The sequence below is a fragment of the Suillus discolor genome (genome assembly GCF_016758755.1).
Source record: "Suillus discolor strain FC423 chromosome Unknown F5147scaffold_91, whole genome shotgun sequence".
In the NCBI taxonomy this organism is placed as follows: domain Eukaryota; kingdom Fungi; phylum Basidiomycota; class Agaricomycetes; order Boletales; family Suillaceae; genus Suillus; species Suillus discolor.
In genome coordinates this window covers 44261-59915 of record NW_024541338.1, presented here as the reverse complement: position 1 = coordinate 59915, position 15655 = coordinate 44261, and the positions used below count along the sequence as shown (strand labels likewise).

Sequence of the window (15655 nt, the reverse complement as noted above, 5' to 3'; positions counted from 1 at the left end):
GGGCCGACGGTTGCGTGCATTTGATCATGGAAGGGCCAGCCAATCATATGTCGGCCAATACAATCTGGCTATGGGCTGACGGTTGCATGCATATGATTTCGGGTCAGTAATGTCGGCCCAAGGCGATGGGCGCATTTGATCTCAGATGGGTCAGTCGATCATTTTTCGGCCTATATGATTTTGCTACAGGCCGACAGTTGGGTGCATGTATTGAATCTCAGAAGGGCTGGCCACATGTCAGCCCAAGGGAATAGGTGGGCTCATTTAATCTTGAAAGGGCCAGCCGATCATGTTTCGGCCAATATGGTCTTGCTATGGGCCGACAGTTGAGCGTATTTCATCTTGGAAGGGCCAGCCATACGTCAGGCCGAGGCAATAGGTGGGTGCATTTAATCTCGGAAGGGCCAGCATATCATGTTCCGGTCAATATGGTCTTGCTATGGGCTGACAGTTGAGCACATTTGATCTTGGAAGGGCCAGCCATGTGTCGGCCCAAGGCAATGGGGTATATGATTTCAGAACAACCAGCTGACTATTTTCAGCCCAAGAAAATATAGGAAGGATGCGGTTGGCCTATAGTTATTTCGACCCAAGATGATGTAAAGGTGATCTCAGCAGGGCAGTTTCATGTGCATTTTCAGGACTGCCAGTCCGGCCCAGTGAGTTGTACGTGGCAGTATGAATGCGGATCTTGGAATGGCTGACAGTTAATCCCAGTTATTCATACTCACAGTAGAATACCCAATTAAGCTCGGAAGGACTTACCGAGTGATGTTGGGGGCAAGAAATATGTATTCAGCACCGGCAGAGCTGATGGCTGGGCTCAGCGTCAGATGAATATATATAGGCACATTATCATGTGATGTAGGATACAGGAGAATCTCGAATCTCGGAAGGTTGAAGGATGGCCTAGCTAGTTATAATCAGCCGAAGGAAATATAGATTTGATTACAGAAGGGATCACTATTGGGTTCAGGTAGTGTTGTATGGCCAGAAGATCATACATAAGGGCCAGCTTGTTATCTTGTAGCTCAAATGAACATACCTACGATTCCCGGAAGGGTTAGAAATACGGAACTCAATTTTGGGGCCAGATATATCTGCGATAGTTTAGGATAAGGTAACGGATAGAACACAAATCGATAAATCTGATATTGGAAGGTGTTACAAATGGGCACATCGGATGTCCAATCGGTCCGGTAGACAATAACAGTTGGGCCGATCAAATATGGTGAGCGGCTGAGTGTAAATCTAATTGCGTCGAGCTTGCCTCTTCCGGAGTGTGGCGGAAGGGTAGTAGATGGGGTAAACATCCTTCAACCTGTATACTATTTGATTGAGAACGTGTTACACATAGCTATCATTCGGAGCAGGAAGTAGTGATGAATGGTTGCTGATATGGGGCCTGGTGAGTGCATGAACGGCCGAAGTGTAATATAAAGCAGGAACGGTATGTACCCATTCGTAACACATTCCGGTGTATCTATGTATCTCCTGGACTCGCACAAGGTGACCAGGGAACACTCGTGTGCCATTCAATACTGTGTTTATTAAGAACTCATATCTTTCTGCGGTATGATATCCTTGACACTTTCCAGTGGCGCTTGACTTCAATATTAAAAAGGTGAGCGTTGCCAGGTGCAACAACGGTATGTAATGAAAACAAGTAAAGACAGTAATACGATTATGAGTGTCAGGATCCGATACCTATCCATCGGATATAGTTGAAAGTTCACTGCAGAGCTCAATGCATGCATCCACATCAACCGGCAAAACTGCAGGATCCGGAGTTTTGGTGATTTGTGCAGCAGATACAGAAGTCCTGATATGGCCGTGGACACCCATCAAAACGGACACATCCCACGTGTGAGTCCACTGTCTACCAATGGCAGAGATGTTCAGGTCGTCGTCATGATTAGCTAGCCAAGCTGGAAGGTGCACATTCCCGTGATGAGGGGGAGCATACGCAGTGGTGTCGATCCGAGGATGGTATGCGGTCAGATCATCCATATGGTCCCGAAGGGACATGGTTAAATGTCCAAGTGATGACGATGTTGCTTTCCATTCCGAATCCGAGTATCTGAGTTTTCGCTCCAGTACGTCCAACAGCCGCCCAACCACCTCTTCCACCAAATCAAGTCGTTCTTCCAAATCATCGACCCTGTCATTAGTAGCGAGACCATCAAGTCGCCTGCCCAGGTCTTGAATGCTCTGCAGGATGTCCCTTGCAGTCAGCTCACATTCTGCAGGATTCACGAGTGCTACTGATTGTCCTTGGGGCTCAACGGACATGGATGAGCCCATTGTTGGGATTGGCAGTACCTCTGTTTGAGCCAGCATGACATCCATGTACTTCGGCTCACCCGCCAAGGCCAAATCTGAAGCTGTTTAAGTTTTCTGTACCATCGGTGGCACAGCAACACTCACCTTCATGTTCTACTATATTGTCCTCAACTACAGACAATGACCGATTGGGCAGCATGGGCATCTTCCGGGACCTGGTATTAACCACCGTTTTGTTAATAACTCGGGACTTCGGAGCACGCGACTTGGAGTGTCTGGTAGGATTGGCAACTGCCTTGGCTGCCATGGCCTTGGCTTTCGCTTGCATTCTCTCCCGGACACCAACTCCGTTGATCGCACATGTGACCTTCATTTCATCACAATTAGTGCAGGCAAGTCAAATGCATCCAAATTTCTTGACCGGAAGGACAAGACAGGCCACCCCCAATTTGCTACACTTATCACACTTCTGTGGGTGGTGACGAACAGAAAACTTTGCATGTTTTAGCTTAGATTGGTATGCACAAACGGACTGGCTTACCTCTGCTGCCGTGGCGATAGCAGAATCCCTACCCCATTCAATGGGCTGTCAATATCAAAGTCAGAATCGGTGGTAGGTGGAATGAAGTCAACACACCCTGGTCTCTGCATCCCAGAAACCTCTCTCATTGGCCATCTCAGTTGAATCTGAATGTTCCGGTGCCACATTCTTATCGGCGGGAACATGTAAGAATCTGGTGGGTCACCAGTGCCTGTGCTAGGATAACGGGACTTACCTCTATGACAGAGGCAATGTCAGTATGCTCATTCTGCTCATCACCCGATACATGCTTGCTCCTCTTCTGACTCGACTTGCCTAACCGAGATGGAGCACTCGGTATGTTCCCCAATTTCACCTCTTCCGTGCCATTATCTTCTGCCTTCCTCTTCTTCCTGTTTCCGGCCTTTGGTGCTGTCTTCGCCGCGTTCTTTGTCCCTGGCACAAATAGGTTATATTTGGAGGGGATAGAAACTGCGGACACAGGAAGCGGGGTCAGAGGTTCCAGCGCCATTGAGGTGGGAGAAGGCAACCGCAGTGCAATTGCCTGTGAAGGACTATTGACAAAGTCCCTATCTATGGGAAGAGGAGACAAGGTGGGTGGAGGCACTATGGCCAGCGGTGCAAAATGGACGGCCGCAGGAGTTCCGGACGATGTTACCGGTTCAGATTTCAAAAGAATGGGAATCTCATCTGCTGCATGAGAGCGGTAGTTTAGCGTTTTCTTGAACCGCGGGTGACCCTTGATTCTCAGATCATTGTCTATCACAGATGTCCAATCCAGCATTGTCTGAAAAGTGCCAGCCTTTGAGCACTCTCGCACAACGGCAGCGCATGACAGTAGCTGCGGGGAAAAGGATGTCGCATTCCCTCCATGAAGTTTTAAGTCTTTCGCCTACGCCAAATGTGTTAATATCGATGACATAATGAAGTGCGAGCAAGAAAAAGTACTCACCACGCATCTGGCAATCTCATCCGAGATTCTGAGGACCTCTGGATCACCAGACTCCAACAACATGCACCGCTTGATCAGCAATTGCACGGCCGCCAGCGTAGTATCCAGCACTTCGTTAGCTGTATCAGTGGGTGTCATGATGAAATTAAAAAAATAAAGTATTGTAGGTTAATGGGTGTTATGGTATAACGGAAGGAACAAAAAGGTGACTTTGAAAAACTTGCACACGGGTCGGGATTTATATTCATGAGTCGGTTGTGGCTCTTTCCGAGTGCTGTTGATGCAGAACCCATGGATTTCATTATGACATAATAGTATGCCACATCTACCATTGTTCCACTACATTGAGTTACCACAGTGGCACCGGTCGATTTGTATTGCAATCATCATCGACTCCCTTTTTCAAACCAGACTATCATGACCTTCAGAAAAGTTAGGTTTCTTACTCCTGAACAGCCATATCTTGGCGATATCGCCTCCACCTGCTCTACCTACAGCAGCCATGCCAGCGAAGACGGTCTGGTAGCGCTAGGGCGTGCTTCTGATAAGGGTCTCATCGACTGGTGGGGCTCTTACATCCCATTGGAGTTGTGGACTCCTCCTGCATTGTTGAGGAAACCAAGGATGAAAGGAGTTGTCGGATTGGAAAACTATCTGAAGTTTAAAAGTAAGAACAGCTTTTTCTTAGCCGGAATACTAACAACGGTGCAACAACAGAATACGACTTGACACAAGAGTTTCCTGCCGACCACGAAAAGATGGATGATTTGTTCGCACAAAGGGATCAAGGTGAGTTCGTTCATTTGAGAGCAATGATTTTCACTCACTGGACAATGCATCATAGTATACGAGCTCTGTTTCAACGGCCACTTCGACAAGATAGGGAGTATGCTTGCCGGTGAGTCTCCCATTAGCCCAAAGGTTCTTTCCTCACTCAACAAATGGTGCAAGATATGTATGCTATGGAATCAAGGCAAACATTCAGAAATGTTGCCCAAACTCCGCAAGTAACTTTACCCGGAGGGGAATGTTCCACCTATGCGGAGACAGCACCCAGAACAAGGTATGATGATTCCTACGACTGCGGATGGGACGATCCTAGTTCGGCCGAGTCAGTGGAAGATCCCTACGACTGCGGATGGGAGCTTTCTGCTGATACTCAAAGTATTGTGCAATCAGCTGAGTTGCCAGATGCCTATGACTGTGGGTGGGATTGTCCTATGGATGATCAAGGCATCCCGCAATCATGTGGGTCAGCGGAAGATGCTTATGACTGCGGTTGGGATCATCCTATGGATGATCAAGCCATCCTGCAATTGGGTGAGTCAGCGGAAGATGCCCATGATTGCGGATGGGATCATCCGATGGATGACCAAGCCATCCTGCAATCGAGTGAGCCGGCAGCAGATGCCTATGATTGTGGATGGGATCATCCGATGGATGATCAAGGCGTCCAACAATCGGGTGAGTCAGCGGCAAATGTGGACAGGTCTGTTGAAGATCCCTATGACTGTGGATGGGACAACCCTATGAATGTGACAGAAGCCTCTTCAAATGTGACGGAGGAATATGTTGGCATAGATGCATCCCAAGATGGAGGATCAGCAGGGGATGATCCATATGACTGTGGATGGGATGCCCCGGAAGTCAGCAGACCCACTGCCACTGGCAGTAACACAGTGGATGAATTTGCCTCTTCTGGTGAGCAAGCAGGTGAATGCTTCCATACAAGTATTGTATTATAACGCCTGACTTTCTGTAGAGCATTGGCCAAGTTTGCTAGAAGACAATGAAACAAATGTCTTCGAACATGCAGAACACTCTATGAGGTCTGTGATCCGAATCTTGCATGACATTCGGCCTGACAATAGTAAGTGTTCAGATTTTAGAGCGACTGCCTTTGACATCTTCGGTAGTTCATCACAATGCAAACAGCATTGCAACAACTGCTGGGCATGTCCTCGACCCCATGTTGACACCGACCTCCTTCGGGACTCAAGGCAGTATCGGGGCTCACACGGAGGCAAGAAATAGAGTGGCGGAACTGGGTGAGGACATTGCAACTGTCCACCATTTACTCAACGTCCACCGCCGCATTATGACGCAGCTGGATGTCATGATAGCAAACTGTGCAAAGTGACCGGCCCATGTAGATAATATATCATGTCCCGGGAAACAAATAAATGTAGTATATATTTATATCACCATATATGTACATATGTATGTATGAAGGCCAAGAGGGCCAAATAACCGCTCAAGTTCCCTCATGTGTAAGCGGATAATCATGATCTCGGATATAGATATGTATTGCAGGAAGGAGGTGTAATGGATTCAAATAAATTTCATCATAGTCAAACTTGGCTTGACAAACCAAGCATACCGACCACACCATCTCGGAAGCTATGACAACGGCAATGTCGGAATTCCAACCGATGATGAAATCGTATGGTTGGCAACATTGTGATATCCTCAAATTTATACATGTGTAGAATATACGGATATAGCGGGTACACGAAAGGGATTCATAAACACTCAGTACGATTATGTCCGGTACCGAATAAAATCAGCCTGATTGTATCTGGCAAGGTGGTACATTGCGAAGTCGGCCAAACTGTACTTTGCATACTCTGTATGTGGAGTTCGAGCATGGTTATGCACGCTATCCCACATAAACCAGGCCCATACAATTCTATTGCCCTCACTAACCTGGACACCGTGCCTCACAAGTCAGCCAGAATAGCTGACCATGACGCCCGGATTATAAGCTAGATCTATTCCTAAATTTGTCAGATTCATGACTGCGTTGTCATAGCTTCCGATAGAAGTAAGAATGTCAAATCCTTCTGGGGGGCATTTGGGATCACGATGACCCAGCGTGTCTCTGTTGCATACAACAGCAGCACCGGTACAGTATAGGACCGGCATTTGAGCCAGCGAATTTTGTTGGCCGTCTCAAGTTAACACTCCTCCATTAAACAAAAATCTGATGTGACAGTTATGTTTAGTTATACAATGACCATACTAATGCAACACTATAGAGCAATCAAATGGGTGACGAGTGTGCAATGCAATGATCAGTAAAATGTCTCGATATCTGTTTTTTTCACCACTTGAGCCAGCCCTAAAATGGATATAGCGCACATCTAAGCGCCAACTCGGATTATCGTGTCGTAATGATTCTCAGGTTAGTTACTACTACTCCTCTTCATCCTCGTCACTGGCATTCTCATGGTCATCACCGTCAACATCAAGCTCATCACCTGCAGTGCCCTCCGCAAGTACCGGTTTAGGTAACGGCGCCTCCAATTTACCTCGCGTTGGCTTTTTCCACGCCAGCCGACGCTTCTCCAACTTCGCGAGTTCTTTTTCCTCCTTCCACCGCTCCAAGTCCATTTGATACTTCCCCTTTAATTCCCTGTTACGCTTCTTTCTTGCTTCTTCCGTCTTCTTCCACTCCTCCAAAACTGCAGCATGTTGTTCTCTCCCCTCTTTTCGAGCTTGCTTGGCCACTTCTTCATCTGCTGCTGCTTTCTCATGGTCGACAACTCGCGTGTAGAAAGCATCTCCACTCAGATAACAAGGTAAGCCATTTCCCATTAACTTCCCGCGTTTTTTTGAATTATTCTTCGCCTCTTCCTGTGCTGCGAGTTGCCCATGCAATGAGTCACAGTACATCCCCTGTAGAATTATTGTGGACTGCATCCCACCCATCATAGCTTTCTGTGCAGCCTCTCGTTCATGAGCTGCCGCTAGTCCCTGCTGAAGCGCCCATTCTCTCTGTGTTTCAGGTTCGAAGTCAAGAAGTTCGGATTTTCGTTTCCGGGAAGGCGAGATAGATGTGGGGATGTAGCGAGGAAATTGTGATGACGAGTGCAATGGGCTACTTGACACAAGGAAAGATGCTGATGTTGATGCTAGAGAATTCACAACTGTGCGAGAGAAGTCATCGAGTGGGGAAGGGGTGGATGGGCCAGCGACAGCATTGTTTGGGGACAAGCAGGTGAGTGATTCGAAAAAGCTACTTGGTGTTTGAGTTGATGAAGAACGGAAGGCATTTTCAGTAACTTCTATGTCGTCAAATGGCAGTGAGGGATTTTCGACTGAGTGTGCATTTTGATACTGATGAATAGCATCTGCAAGAACTCGTACTGGACTGGGCTGCAGCAATGGTAGATGCCCTTGGTTTGAAGTAACGAGGCTCGTGGCCATCATGTCTGTTGTAATGACCTGACGGTTCAGTGGGCACACACCAGTCCTCTCGAAAGCAGCTTTAATGGTTGCGGGAGTTACAGCTCGGATGTGAGCTTTTTGATACACCTGAATAAAGTTCTTTTTGGTGATTTTTTGTCCTGTAGTACGCTCGAACTCATCCCGCTCTTCTGACCAGCAGCGTTTGAGTGTACCGAACACAGCCACGTCAAGCCCCTGGTAGATGTGTGTTGTGTGTGCAGGGTAACATAATACATGGATGTTCTGTTGACGTGCATAGGACAGGAAGGCCTCTGTATAATGAGAGTTGTGCCCATCAACGAGAAGCAGCCGGGGATGGCCATTGGCCTTTTCGCAGGTCTTCTTATCAAAATCCTTGATCCAATGGTGACCAATAACACCATCAGTCCACCCTTTCGTCGAGTGAGCAACCCTTCATTTTTTGAGCAACTTTACAACATGTGTGATAGCAAGTACTCACGATGCCCCCAGATTGTTATTATGATGCCACTGGGTTCCAAAAGCTTTACCCTTGTATATGACAGTGGGTGGTATCTCGGTGCCGTCTGCACAGATTGTAACCATAACGGTGATGTTCTCTCGATTTCCATCTCGTTGTTGGTACTGAATCTTTGCCCCAGAAGGACCAAAAACACGCTCCTTGTTTCCACCACCTGGCTGGAATCCAGTCTCGTCTGCTGCCCAAATGCAATCTTCTTCTATACCCAGTGATGTCATAGCACCTTCTAGTAGTGTGAACCATTGATCATGAGTTGTGGGATTGACAGCGCGACCACGAGCGGTGTCAAGAGATCGAGTCCAGAATCTGCCAAGCTTGTCCATGTGTTTTTCAACAAACCGGTCAGTCCAATTTTTTCCTACTCCTTCAGCTGGGAACTTTTCCTTAAGTCGTGCTCGTAGAATGGCATCAACATGTTCCTTGAGTCGACGATGACCAATCGGAAATCCACGACGTCCAAGTTCAAGACAATACTCAACAACCTTCTCTGCCTCCTCTGATTTTAACCATGCTCTTTCCTCTGCCATGTACTGGGCGCTGCTTCTATTCCCTGCAAGTCGACGCGAGACAGTCATGTGGTCAACGACCACTGGTTTCCCAGTTTCTGCTCGATATTCCTCCTGGACTTCTCGACAGATGGCACGGAGGCTTTTGGTAGGCTGATCTTTTCTCTGCTCGGCACGGTACTCATTGATGGCTCGAGTAATGGCAATCTCTTGCTCTTGCCTAGCAAGTTGTTTTTTCCTGGTGACTGATTTTGGACGACCAACCATGACTGAGATATGCAGAATATGACTGCAGGATGGTGTTCATCGAGCCTGTAAACAAAAGTCCAAATTGGGTTAGTTTCGCAATCTTGTCCTGATAAACACATTTGATAATGGATTTTGAGACCCTCGTCCGGGATCCCAGTGGCAGCATGTTGTTGTGTGTAGGACATATATCATTGTACTGAAACTGTACTAGGGATATAGATCTTTCATTTGGCAGGATTTTTGACATTGATAATTGAATACTTCCTTCTCGCTGCATTGATTAGTGCCAAAAGAGGGCATGTTTCTGACCTGTAGCATGCATATACAATTTTTTTTTCATTTCTACTCGACAGTATCTCAGATGCATGTATTTAGAATATATCTGTGCTATCCGATGTGTCAATAAGCAAATGTTGAGTGTGTGGTAGCTGTTTGGCTCAAATGACGGTGCTGGCTCAAATGCCGGTCCTATACTGTATATGCCGACGCCCAATGTTGCAAACAGCGGTACATCTCATCTTGCCCTTGCTCCACTGCCCAAAGCCCAAGTTCAACATGAGTGGACATCAAGGCCCAGTACAATTGCGGATGCATCACCCGAAGGGCAGCAGATGACAGGAGAGCCAGCTGCTGCATATCCATAATTGAAGAGAGATTGCAATCGCCTTTTAGGGTACCCGAAACTTCCGGTATGAACCTTTTTCTGGGATCCTGAGATGGTGGGCCTTGACACTACTGTCGTTAAGGATGACGTGATTACAGCAAAACTTGTGCTCACCTCCCGCCCCTGTTGGAACTAGCAGGGAGAAATATTGATGCACCCAGGAATCAAACCAGGTTCCATGGCTGCGTGGAAGTTGGAATAGTTGGTCCGCCATTTGCTTGTCCTTCCGGTTGACGCCTTTCCGGTGGTGATGCTTTTTCGCAACAAGTCCCCCATACTGACTGTGGCAATGAACATATCTCACTTATGTGCTTTGGTGAGTGTCATGTCATATTTGAGCGAATCTCCGCCCACCTGCAGAGACCAATTCAACGCACCTGGGAGATACCATAGAATGATCCAGTAACTGGCATCAATCACCACCGATGGGCTATCTAAGAACATGCGTTCGGCAGGAGGAAACTTTGCCAACAATGCTTCTTCACGAGCGTCATTCAACCCTGACTCCCGTTTGGCCAAGGCCTTGTTGTACCTAATGATATCAATATCCAATTTGACTACATCTGTCAGAGCAGAGTAGCAATAGTCAATGCCTGAACTCACTGGGATGTTGATATGCTTCCGCCAGCACAAAGGCTAGGTGTCCACAAGCAAGCGCAGTTTCAGGATCGAGTTCCAGAGGTGTAGGAACAAGAGGTCTCCCGGCAACATGCACGGTGAACTGCTGCTCTACCCATTCGCTTGCTATGTCAACAGCATTCAGAGCCCAATCCCATGGAATGAATGATGTTGCGTGAGTATGTAGATCACTCTCAGCCAGTTTTTCATGGTAGGTCATCCAATACTCATCGGATATCATGGTGGGGAGGCACGGTAAGTCCTGCAAGCACAGCTGGCATCTTATACGGATATTGTCCAACCTACGGTTGTCTTTATGATGTAAAATATCACACTCCTCAATATTATTAATAGCAAACATGAGGCATCCGGGTGTATAGGAATGGCGCGTGTCAACCCATTGTAATATTTTCATAGGTGCTGGAGATAGGCTATATAATATTTACATACAAACGAATCACTTCACTACACATAAAATTTGCTTCCGTGACTATTTACATAATGGCTCTGCGTCAGCATACAAAGGGATGTAACTCAGGGAATGGATCTCCACGAGGTGATGTTCCTATCCGACCATTGTTGTAATCCTGCTCCAATATGGCCATGGCCGCATGGGATGCTGCCATTGCCACACGGACCTCGTCTACTGGCTGCTCCAGCCGATTCATTGCATCCACCGCTGCTCCAGTGACCTCAAGCTTACTGACAAGGAGTTGGCCAAGGTCGAGACCGAGTCGGGCGACTTCAGTCTGGAGCACTTGAAGTTGTTGAAGCAGTGGGTCCTCACTGTGTGGGTGGATGATTGGTTCAGGCATCATCAACCCCAAGGCAGGCTGATTATTTGTGCATAAAAATCAGCATCTATACTGAATTATATTCAGGATCACTTACCCGCTGTGTGAAGTGCTCAGCCGTTAGGTCCTTCACCTCGGCTACTGAGAACCACAGAGGCATTTGCATAGGAAAATAATGGAATGTGGCCGTCCACCAACAGTGCCGGTATCTTGGAACAACGCGATAGCCAGATATTGCATTGCCAACATTGTCAGGTGGACAGTTCTAGAAGTCCTCAAAGAGATTGACGCGATCACCTTCTGTTTGGTAGGTAGCAGCAAGCAGGAGAACCTTGCTGAGATATGTCGGCATGCTTGTATTGATATTCATAGCTGTGCATATGCTGACAAACGGCGTCACAAACCGCTGGAACTCCAGATTAGTCAAGCGGTCCGCACAGGATTGGAAATTAACTTACATCCACTTCCCAGATCAGGTGTTGAACAAATGAATGCCGGTAAGCGCTTGATGGGTTCTGCTCTGTCATCTGAGCGATATGGATAGCAGTGAATCTGGAGGTGGCGTATTTGAACACATGGGCTGCATCCCAAATGGACAACGCACCGATGCGAGACTCGGAGAGTGTAGGAATCTGGTCGGTCATGATTTCTAATATGATAACAACAGTAGGGAAATACAACCGGGCCTGACCTCCTGGTTTATATGTGTTGTTGGAGATTCAAAATCCACATCCGGTAATGTAATTCATAATGACCAGTTTCCATTGTTCAAGTGATTGTGCCTGGACCAGTAGATCTAATGCATTGAATGACATATATTATGTGTGCTACGATCAATTAATGATACTATACATTCAACAATCAAGCATTTATCGTGAACTTTGGATTTGCCTTTAGAAAACTTGCACGTGCATGTTCGGCCAATTCGTGGTACATGTGGGCCTGCCAAATTGCATAACATTTGTGCCCTTCTGGGAGTGGATCGCCATTGTGGGTGATGCATGACAACCATGAGCATGCCTTGCGGAGGAAGAACTGCACAGTCCAACCCATTTCATGTTCAACCAGTAGCAGTTCTTCCGACCACCAATCATGCAATGCTTTCGTGCGAAGCCAATGAACCCTGTAAACTGTGCCCTGTCATTGATGGGTTAACATAATAAGTGAACCATTACAGACATTCATTCATCCAATTGCTGCTGACAGAATCTCCCTGAACATCAAGAGACCAGAACCACGGAAGCGTGGAGTTTCTTTGTCCCCAAGCATTGGGATCGGCGACAGCAGCAGTAGCTTTGAGATGACTTCTCTCCATCCGGAGATATTTCTCTAAGAGGTTGTGAGCTTGGAGATTGCCGAGTTGCACCTGGCATTTCAAATAAATCGTCGTTTGCTGTCTGATGACCCTTTCCACCAAATGTACCTGAGTCCACGCCCTGGTTGACTTTGCCTGGGATTTGGCCAGACGAACTGTGGTGCAGAAGAGCACAGCCTTATCAGCTAGCAGAACTCAGATTGCTTGCAGGGTGCCATTGGCCTGCCCTTCCCGAAGTGCAACTTCCTGACCCACAAGGTGGATGACACCCAGCTCAGTACACCTTTTGATGCCAATATTCGATGGGAGAGGTATAACCACCTTCTTGGGATGGAAGAAATTGCATTGAGGGACATGGTCGGAATCATGGTCACTCTCGGTAAACAAGTCTCCTTCGCCCTCTGAATCATCTATAAATTCAACCTCAAGATCTCTGATATTGTCATCCAGATCAAAGTCTTCTCTGAAATGAGTGACTGCCGTGGTTGTAAATTCATCTATCCGACTTTGCAGCTTTGTATGACGTCTCACTATCTCCAGGCGCTGCATTTCGGTGGAGTGTTTTCCCAATCTCCGGATGTCGATCAAGAGAGATATTTGCAGCTCTTCTATAGTGATACCAGATGTGATCCATGTAGCAGCACCGCACTTTGCATGCCCTCCTCCGTTACTGGTCCGAGAAGACAGTAAAGCCAACTCTTGCTGTTTCCTCGTCAGTGCTATCAACATTTGATCACTGATGGTGCAGATCGGACGTATATTGGCCGTGACTCACCCTTTTGCAGCTGGACGTCGAATATGTCCATTGCCGATGGATCCGTGCTTCAATGCAATTGTGCTTCTCGATCTTGTTCCACCCATGCTTTGACCATGGCAGGATCCGCGGTTTCATTGAGCTTCTCAAATGCTGTCATGCTTTCGGACACTCCCTTCACTGCTTCTCGATATTTCCGACATAGGAAACCACCTGGAGAGTGTTAGTATTAAATATGTAAGGAAGAATATATCTCAACTCATTCTGATCATTTTCATAAAATTTGAGTCGTTCATTTGGTAATCAAGACATTCCTGTTGATGGGGAGTGGACATCCCTCTCACAGAGGGAGATATGATATTCAGGGGCGCCCACAATGTCTCCATGATCTCCCCGTTGATCCTGGCTGCCCCTGTGATAAAGGTGGATGCATACCGGACATAGCATTTGTCCTGATGACCATGGACATGCCAAAGTCCTATTCCCGGAACGATCTCCATACCGGCCAGAATGCTCAAGTGTGAACTGTCATTTACCCTGCACCGCAAATATTTGTTATATTGGCAATTAACGTCATAAAATGTCAAAGCTCAACTGAGTCCATTGGTATTATGGCTCAAAGCGTGACATAGAGCATAGTCCATGTTCATGTGTCTAATCTCCGATGTGAGGTTTAATGATAATGAGTGACATGTGTGATCTTACCTTTCGCCTTTCTGAAAATTGACAATGGAATGGGGGACGAAACAGCCATGTCGAGCACATGCGCAACCGCCTATTCCTGTAGCTTCCAGTTTGTGTCGGGAAGCATTTGCTTGATTTACAGCCCGATGGTTGTTACATTCCAACATGTGCACATTTTCTTTGGCACCAGCAAGATGCATCTTGTATTGTTCTCTGGTCACCATGAAACACCTTCCATTGGTCAACCATACTTCATCTTCTGGACGAGTAGGATGGAGATGTTCTGCTTTAAAATTACCATCCATTACTAGTGATCTGGCATATATCCATTCCGGATGGTTGCTGTCTCTTTTGGCCGGCTGCGGTGCATTGATACCGGGTTGTGGACAGGTGGGGCAAAACAGGGCAAGTTCACCTGGATGCGGAAGTCTTCTCTCATGAGCAAAGCCGTTCCATTTCAGAAGTTTCAGTTGACGCCATTGCCTTCCAACACGCATTAATTCCCTATACCGGTCCTGTCCGGAGGTCAGTTAATACGATGATGACCAACTGGCACCTCAGACATACAGGGACTAGATGCGGAAATGTGCTAGATGTCATTCTCCTTAATTTAGAGTAGTAATTCATAGCTGAAGTCCTGCATTCCAAGTTGTCGAGGAGAAAACTATCCAGTACTGAAAATGTGAATGCTGATTTGGGCCGACTGAAACATGCCAGAAACATGCCCATTGCAAACAGCTGCCTGTCTGGGGTAGCGGCATTTGGGCATTTACAATACCTGATGAGGAGTGAATGGACTCTGGATTTGTCAACCACTGTTGTGCATTCTTTTGCATGTAGAAATGGCAGCTCCGGTATTGCTGAGTAGTCAGAGGACAGTTCGCAAGTGGGCTCGTCTAAGTCCTCCCATTCATGGATATCCTTGAGACACGGACACGGAAGCCCACTATGCCCCAGATGAAATTCCATATCGATCTTTGCCAATGATGTCGCTTCGAAAAAGCTCCCGTTCCATTTGCTTATTTTGTAAAATGGCAATCGTCTATGCTCATCTTGACAGCATTTGATGCAAAACATGGGATCACCGAGGCAATCGTGGCACTGGTACACAACCGAATCTGCATTGCATAACGAACAAGACTTGTTCGAAGGTGGAGCCTCCCGTTCTAGAAGGACTCGAAGGTAATCGTCCTTCTGAGCCATCCATTCCTGGAGATAATCATTTGGGCTCTGAGATCCTGGTCAGCCTTGAACGGGTGAAGAACGCAGAGTATCATACCTTGGTCTTTTTTTTCGCTAGCAACACGTTAAGCGAACCAATAGGGCCATGATCACTCCAGTCTGCATTATGGGAATTGAAGTCAGGTGTGTACTGAGGGAGCATCGTACTGGAGCTTTGTTTTGTGGGAGACTTTGTTGGAGATGACTGTGCGGATTGACTTGGCTGGTGTCATTTCACCGGACACCATTTGCCTTTCCGGCCCTGAGTGGTCTTTTTTACTTTCCATTCGACCAGCTGAACTGTTCTTGGAGGACTCAATATCCTTACCCTGGATTTACCCATGA

The 15655-nt window shown here is 47.0% G+C and overlaps 7 protein-coding genes across 7 annotated transcripts; 1 reads left to right on the top strand and 6 right to left on the bottom strand.

Annotated features, from left to right (window-relative positions):
- Positions 1–1707: 1707 nt before the first annotated feature.
- F5147DRAFT_779690 (uncharacterized protein) lies at positions 1708–3914 on the bottom strand (the record flags this gene model as incomplete). The annotated part of the gene is made up of 7 exons (XM_041442334.1): positions 1708–2378; positions 2428–2650; positions 2705–2776; positions 2825–2869; positions 2921–2992; positions 3060–3716; positions 3777–3914. 7 exons carry the CDS (start codon positions 3912–3914, stop codon positions 1708–1710), a joined length of 1878 nt encoding a protein of 625 aa, XP_041286820.1.
- A 279-nt stretch (positions 3915–4193) lies between these two features.
- Positions 4194–5916, top strand: F5147DRAFT_657706 (uncharacterized protein; the record flags this gene model as incomplete). Its single annotated transcript, XM_041434307.1, has 6 exons — positions 4194–4443; positions 4494–4565; positions 4621–4674; positions 4698–5477; positions 5539–5646; positions 5693–5916. 6 exons carry the CDS (start codon positions 4194–4196, stop codon positions 5914–5916), a joined length of 1488 nt encoding a protein of 495 aa, XP_041286819.1.
- A 1055-nt stretch (positions 5917–6971) lies between these two features.
- Positions 6972–7985, bottom strand: F5147DRAFT_585922 (uncharacterized protein; the record flags this gene model as incomplete). Its single annotated transcript, XM_041431897.1, has 2 exons — positions 6972–7412; positions 7707–7985. The coding sequence occupies 2 exons, from the start codon at positions 7983–7985 to the stop codon at positions 6972–6974; spliced, it is 720 nt and encodes a 239-aa protein (XP_041286818.1).
- Positions 7986–10088: 2103 nt separating this feature from the next.
- On the bottom strand, positions 10089–10783 carry F5147DRAFT_779687 (uncharacterized protein; the record flags this gene model as incomplete). The annotated part of the gene is made up of 3 exons (XM_041442333.1): positions 10089–10205; positions 10279–10481; positions 10528–10783. 3 exons carry the CDS (start codon positions 10781–10783, stop codon positions 10089–10091), a joined length of 576 nt encoding a protein of 191 aa, XP_041286817.1.
- Positions 10784–10934: 151 nt separating this feature from the next.
- On the bottom strand, positions 10935–11980 carry F5147DRAFT_657704 (uncharacterized protein; the record flags this gene model as incomplete). Its single annotated transcript, XM_041434306.1, has 5 exons — positions 10935–10973; positions 11064–11375; positions 11434–11601; positions 11795–11916; positions 11941–11980. 5 exons carry the CDS (start codon positions 11978–11980, stop codon positions 10935–10937), a joined length of 681 nt encoding a protein of 226 aa, XP_041286816.1.
- Positions 11981–12197: 217 nt separating this feature from the next.
- On the bottom strand, positions 12198–13457 carry F5147DRAFT_779684 (uncharacterized protein; the record flags this gene model as incomplete). The annotated part of the gene is made up of 5 exons (XM_041442332.1): positions 12198–12473; positions 12541–12702; positions 12760–12836; positions 12903–13370; positions 13427–13457. The coding sequence occupies 5 exons, from the start codon at positions 13455–13457 to the stop codon at positions 12198–12200; spliced, it is 1014 nt and encodes a 337-aa protein (XP_041286815.1).
- A 202-nt stretch (positions 13458–13659) lies between these two features.
- Positions 13660–15473, bottom strand: F5147DRAFT_748030 (uncharacterized protein; the record flags this gene model as incomplete). Its single annotated transcript, XM_041440012.1, has 5 exons — positions 13660–13719; positions 13750–13942; positions 14111–14604; positions 14657–15319; positions 15369–15473. 5 exons carry the CDS (start codon positions 15471–15473, stop codon positions 13660–13662), a joined length of 1515 nt encoding a protein of 504 aa, XP_041286814.1.
- Between the last annotated feature and the right edge of the window lie 182 nt (positions 15474–15655).